This window comes from Arachis stenosperma, chromosome 7 (assembly GCF_014773155.1).
Source record: "Arachis stenosperma cultivar V10309 chromosome 7, arast.V10309.gnm1.PFL2, whole genome shotgun sequence".
In the NCBI taxonomy this organism is placed as follows: Eukaryota; Viridiplantae; Streptophyta; class Magnoliopsida; order Fabales; family Fabaceae; genus Arachis; species Arachis stenosperma.
In genome coordinates this window covers 24,742,461-24,746,708 of record NC_080383.1, presented here as the reverse complement: position 1 = coordinate 24,746,708, position 4,248 = coordinate 24,742,461, and the positions used below count along the sequence as shown (strand labels likewise).

Below are 4,248 nucleotides of genomic sequence, written 5' to 3'. Positions count from 1 at the left end.
TATTTATGTGTTTTTTCTTATCAGTTTAAATTTTTAAGAGAAGTAGTATTATGATATGATATAAGATAAAGTAATAGTATTATGATATGGTATAGAGTAATTCTTCGCATACAAGCGATTAAGGCTTGTAAGCCTTACAAGTTCAATTAAAACTAACGCTCAAAACACGCTTCCAACCATTCTTCTTCCTCTTCGTCTTCTCCTTCTTCTTTTCTTTCGTTTCTTGCCTTCTCTTTCTCCTTCTTCTTCTTCTTCTTCTTCTTGCTGCACGTTCTTCTTCCTCTTACTCTTCTTCTTCTCCTTTTCTTTCGTTTCTGCACGTTCTTCTTCATCGTCTTCCTCTTCTTCTTCATTTACGTTCTTTTCTCTCTGTTTTATCTTTTTTTTTTCCGATTTGGTGAAATCGTTTTTGATGAAGAAGAAGCAGTAGAAGATGAGGAGGAGAAAGAGAAAGAATTCTGAATTATGCATAAGATGTATTTTAACGAATTTTGGGTGTATTTCTTAAATCATTTGGGTGTATTTTCTGTAATCCTTTGGGTGTATTTTTCTATAATCGTTTGGGTGAATTCCTGTAACCGTTTGGGTATATTTCTGTAATCATTTTGGGTGTACTTCTGTAATCGTTTGGGTGTATTTCTGAAGTTCCATTATCTTCAAAAGGATTACAGAAATACACCCAAAGGATTACGAAAAATACACCCAAAGTATTTAAGAAATACATCCAAAATTCGTTGCATAATTCAGAACTCTTTCTCTTTCTCCTCATCTTCTGCTGCTTCTTCTTCTTCAAAACGATTTCAAAGCTTGATTTCAGAAACCATGAAAATCGAAAAAAAAAAACGAAGAAGAAGAAGAGGGAAGAGGAAGAGGAAGAGGAAGAGGAAGAACCGTTCTGAGTGTAGCGTTTTGAAAACAGGAAACGTTGAATAACGCATTAAAAGGTCTAGTAACTTGTAAGACTTGTAAGTCAAAAAGACTTGTATGTGTAGCACTCCTCTATGGTATAAGAACTTTTGCGATCAAAATATTTATAATTCAATCTAAATATATTAGAAATATAATAATTTATGTATCTTCTCTAGTTCTCTTATCAATTAGATTGTGATCTGTTCTTGTAAACCTCATTTTCATTGAAAAAGGAAACAGAAAAGCTTGAACAACTCTCTTCTCTCTTCTTCTCTCCTTAAAGTCGATTTTTTTTTATGGTTATCATTCTCTGAACTTACACTTCTTTACATCATTCTCATGTATTATTAATTTTTTATTGGCAAAGTTACCTTTCACTACTACCAATGTTAATCTTAAAAATTGTTTTAACGTAAGAATGTACAATAATAAATCAATCGTCATGCCTTATATATGTATATTATAAAAAATTACTTCCATCAATTACATGCTACATGCTATATCAAAAAATTATATCATTACAAAATAGATATATAAATTTAAAAATACACCTGTTGGTAAGTGATTTTGTAAAGTACACAAATTACTGTTGACAAACAAAATGAATGGTTTTGGGTAATTTTTGTGTTAGTGGTTTGATGAGTTGATGAATATTGATGTATTTAAATTTCTATGTCGATTATAAAAAATAAATAAATAGAAAATTCAACTAAATCAAATCAAGCTAGCTCTATTATCCCCAAGTGGCCTGGAATCCAACTATTCATAAAGAAAAATGGCAAAAAAAAAAGTGTGGGAGAAGGAAGAGAAAATCTCCTAAAAGATCGGAAGCCAAGAATAATTGGAAGGACAATGATTGCTCAATCTATAAAGGCACCACTGGTTCATACTTCATAGAAATGAAACTATAATTATTATAATATTGAAATTAATCAAGGATAATCATACTATCACTCAGTCACTACGTATAAAAATATATATTTGATCTTTTAAAAGAATATTATACTTCTTCAAATAAATTTATTTAATTATTTATCTATTATAAATTTTATTATTCTAATAGCATATTAATATACATATATGTAGTAATTGATTCAATAATTAATTTTTAATGTATATCAATTTTTTTATAATATATAATGCTTGCTCTAAAATACATAAATCTCAACCCATATTTCATCTGTTTTTTTTTTTTTTTTTTTTTGTTATGATTTGTTTTTTAATTTATCATTATAAAATTTTAGTAAAATATTTAACAATCAAGGTAGGTGTATACTAAAATTAGTCACTAATATAAAATATATATTAAAAATAAATTAAACAATACATGTATTTATATATAAATATATAATAACTGATTTTGGTGTATAAATAATATTCTTAAATATTTAATAATTAGCTAACATGTCCATGTCTTGTGGCTTCATTTCATCAGCTAACTTCCAATGAAAGTGATACAAAAGAGATGCCAATATGAAATGTATGGATCTTGATGCAAAAGGCAATCCAGGACAAATTATTCTACTAGCACCAAATGGGACATACTCAAAATTGTTTCCCTTAAAATCAATTTCAGTATCCAAGAATCTCTCAGGTTCAAATGAATTAGGGTTAGCCCAAATGCTTGAATCTCTTCCCAATGACCACACATTAACTAGGATTTGTGCATTGTTGAGAACTGTGAAGCCACCTAACTCTACATAATCAATTGCCTTGTGGGGTATGAGAAATAGTGCTGGTGGATGAAGCCTCAAAGTTTCTTTCACAATTGCATTAAGGTATGGGAGCTTTAAGGTGTTAGACTCTTCAAATTTTCCATTTTTGCCAAGTGTTTGATGAAGTTCCGCCCTAACTTTAAACATTTTTTCTGGATTATGTAACAGCTCAGCCATTGCCCATTCTAGTGTGCTTGATGTTGTGTCTATTTCCGCCATAAATAAATCCTTAATTAACATTATTAAAGAATAAATTTTACAACAGATTTGATAGACAGCAACAAATATTTAGTGGCACTTTATATAACCGCCACTATATAATGGAGTTATATATTTATCAAGCCACAAAATTTAAATATATTTAACTAAGACTTAAATATGTTTCCAATTTTATAAATATAGAAAACTTTCATTTTTTTATAAATATAGATAATTTTCATTTTTTTTAGTAGTCTATCTAAAATTATATATTGTGTTGGTCTTTAGTCTCTATTGGCTCTTTTAAATTTTTTTTCCTTTACCTATCATTGTACCTTTTTATCATTATAAAATGTTATTAATTGTATTTCTATTTCTTTCAAACACTTACATGTCTAATCTAAAGGGTAAAAGGCTGTTTGTCAAGACATTCATATTTTCAAATACAATTTCTCTCTCACATGCATACAAATGAAGGAAAATAATCATAACCAACAATATAAATTAAATACTTAAACTTCACATTTTTTAAAATATAACTATAACCATTCATGTTATTTTGACTCCTCTTATCTTTTTTTTTTCTCAAAGATATTAAGTTATTTTATTTCATCACTGGTAGAAATAAAACAAGTGGGTGTCCAAATTTAGGACAAGTACAAAAAAGTAGGTGTTTCCCAAAATATCACTATTGTGATAAAATTGACAAATAACTAAGTGGGTGTCCAAATTTAGGACAAGTACAACGAAGTAGGTGTTTCCCAAAATATCACTATTGTGATAAAATTGACAAATAACTAAGTGAAGAGAAGGGGAAAGTAACAGATCTTAGCATAGTTATTAAAATCGGATTGAACTGGTCAGTTCAACCAATAAATCGGTAAACCAAACCTAATACTGGTTCGGACTAAACTTAATACCGCTTAAGGTAGAGAATCGATACGAACCAGTCAAATCCATATGGGATTCAAACCCTTTGCTCCAAGATACAACAAGCATGCTTGTACCACCAAGCTACAGTAATTCTCATTAATTTATATACAAATTATATAACATATAGAATTAAGTAGGATTATAAAAATAGAATCGGTTTTCAAAATCTGCTAAAAAAATTCTTCAAGTTTTCTTGGACGAACAACTTGTGTGAAGTCGAGTTGTTGCAAAGAAAAAACTTTGATAGTGCAAACATTTTTGTTTCCTTAACCCTGTGCCTTGTTCGTTCTTTTTTTTTGTCCTTCTCTCTAACAGGGCATCAATCATGTATATTATGAGACGGAGTTCAGGACAGAATGGTGTCTAGGAAATTCTCTAAGGGAGCTGCCATGCGCTTGTTGAGCGACAAAGTTGTTTCTGCAGTGGACACTCCCCCATGACATGTCCACATACAAATTACTGACCTACTTTCGCACATACTTGGTATACACAG

The 4,248-nt window shown here is 29.6% G+C and overlaps 1 protein-coding gene across 1 annotated transcript; it reads right to left on the bottom strand.

The window, feature by feature from the left end:
- Nucleotides 1-2,297: 2,297 nt before the first annotated feature.
- On the bottom strand, nucleotides 2,298-2,866 carry LOC130941954 (cytochrome P450 76T24-like). The gene has a single exon (XM_057870601.1). It carries the CDS (start codon nucleotides 2,862-2,864, stop codon nucleotides 2,298-2,300), a length of 567 nt encoding a protein of 188 aa, XP_057726584.1. The 5' UTR covers nucleotides 2,865-2,866.
- Between the last annotated feature and the right edge of the window lie 1,382 nt (nucleotides 2,867-4,248).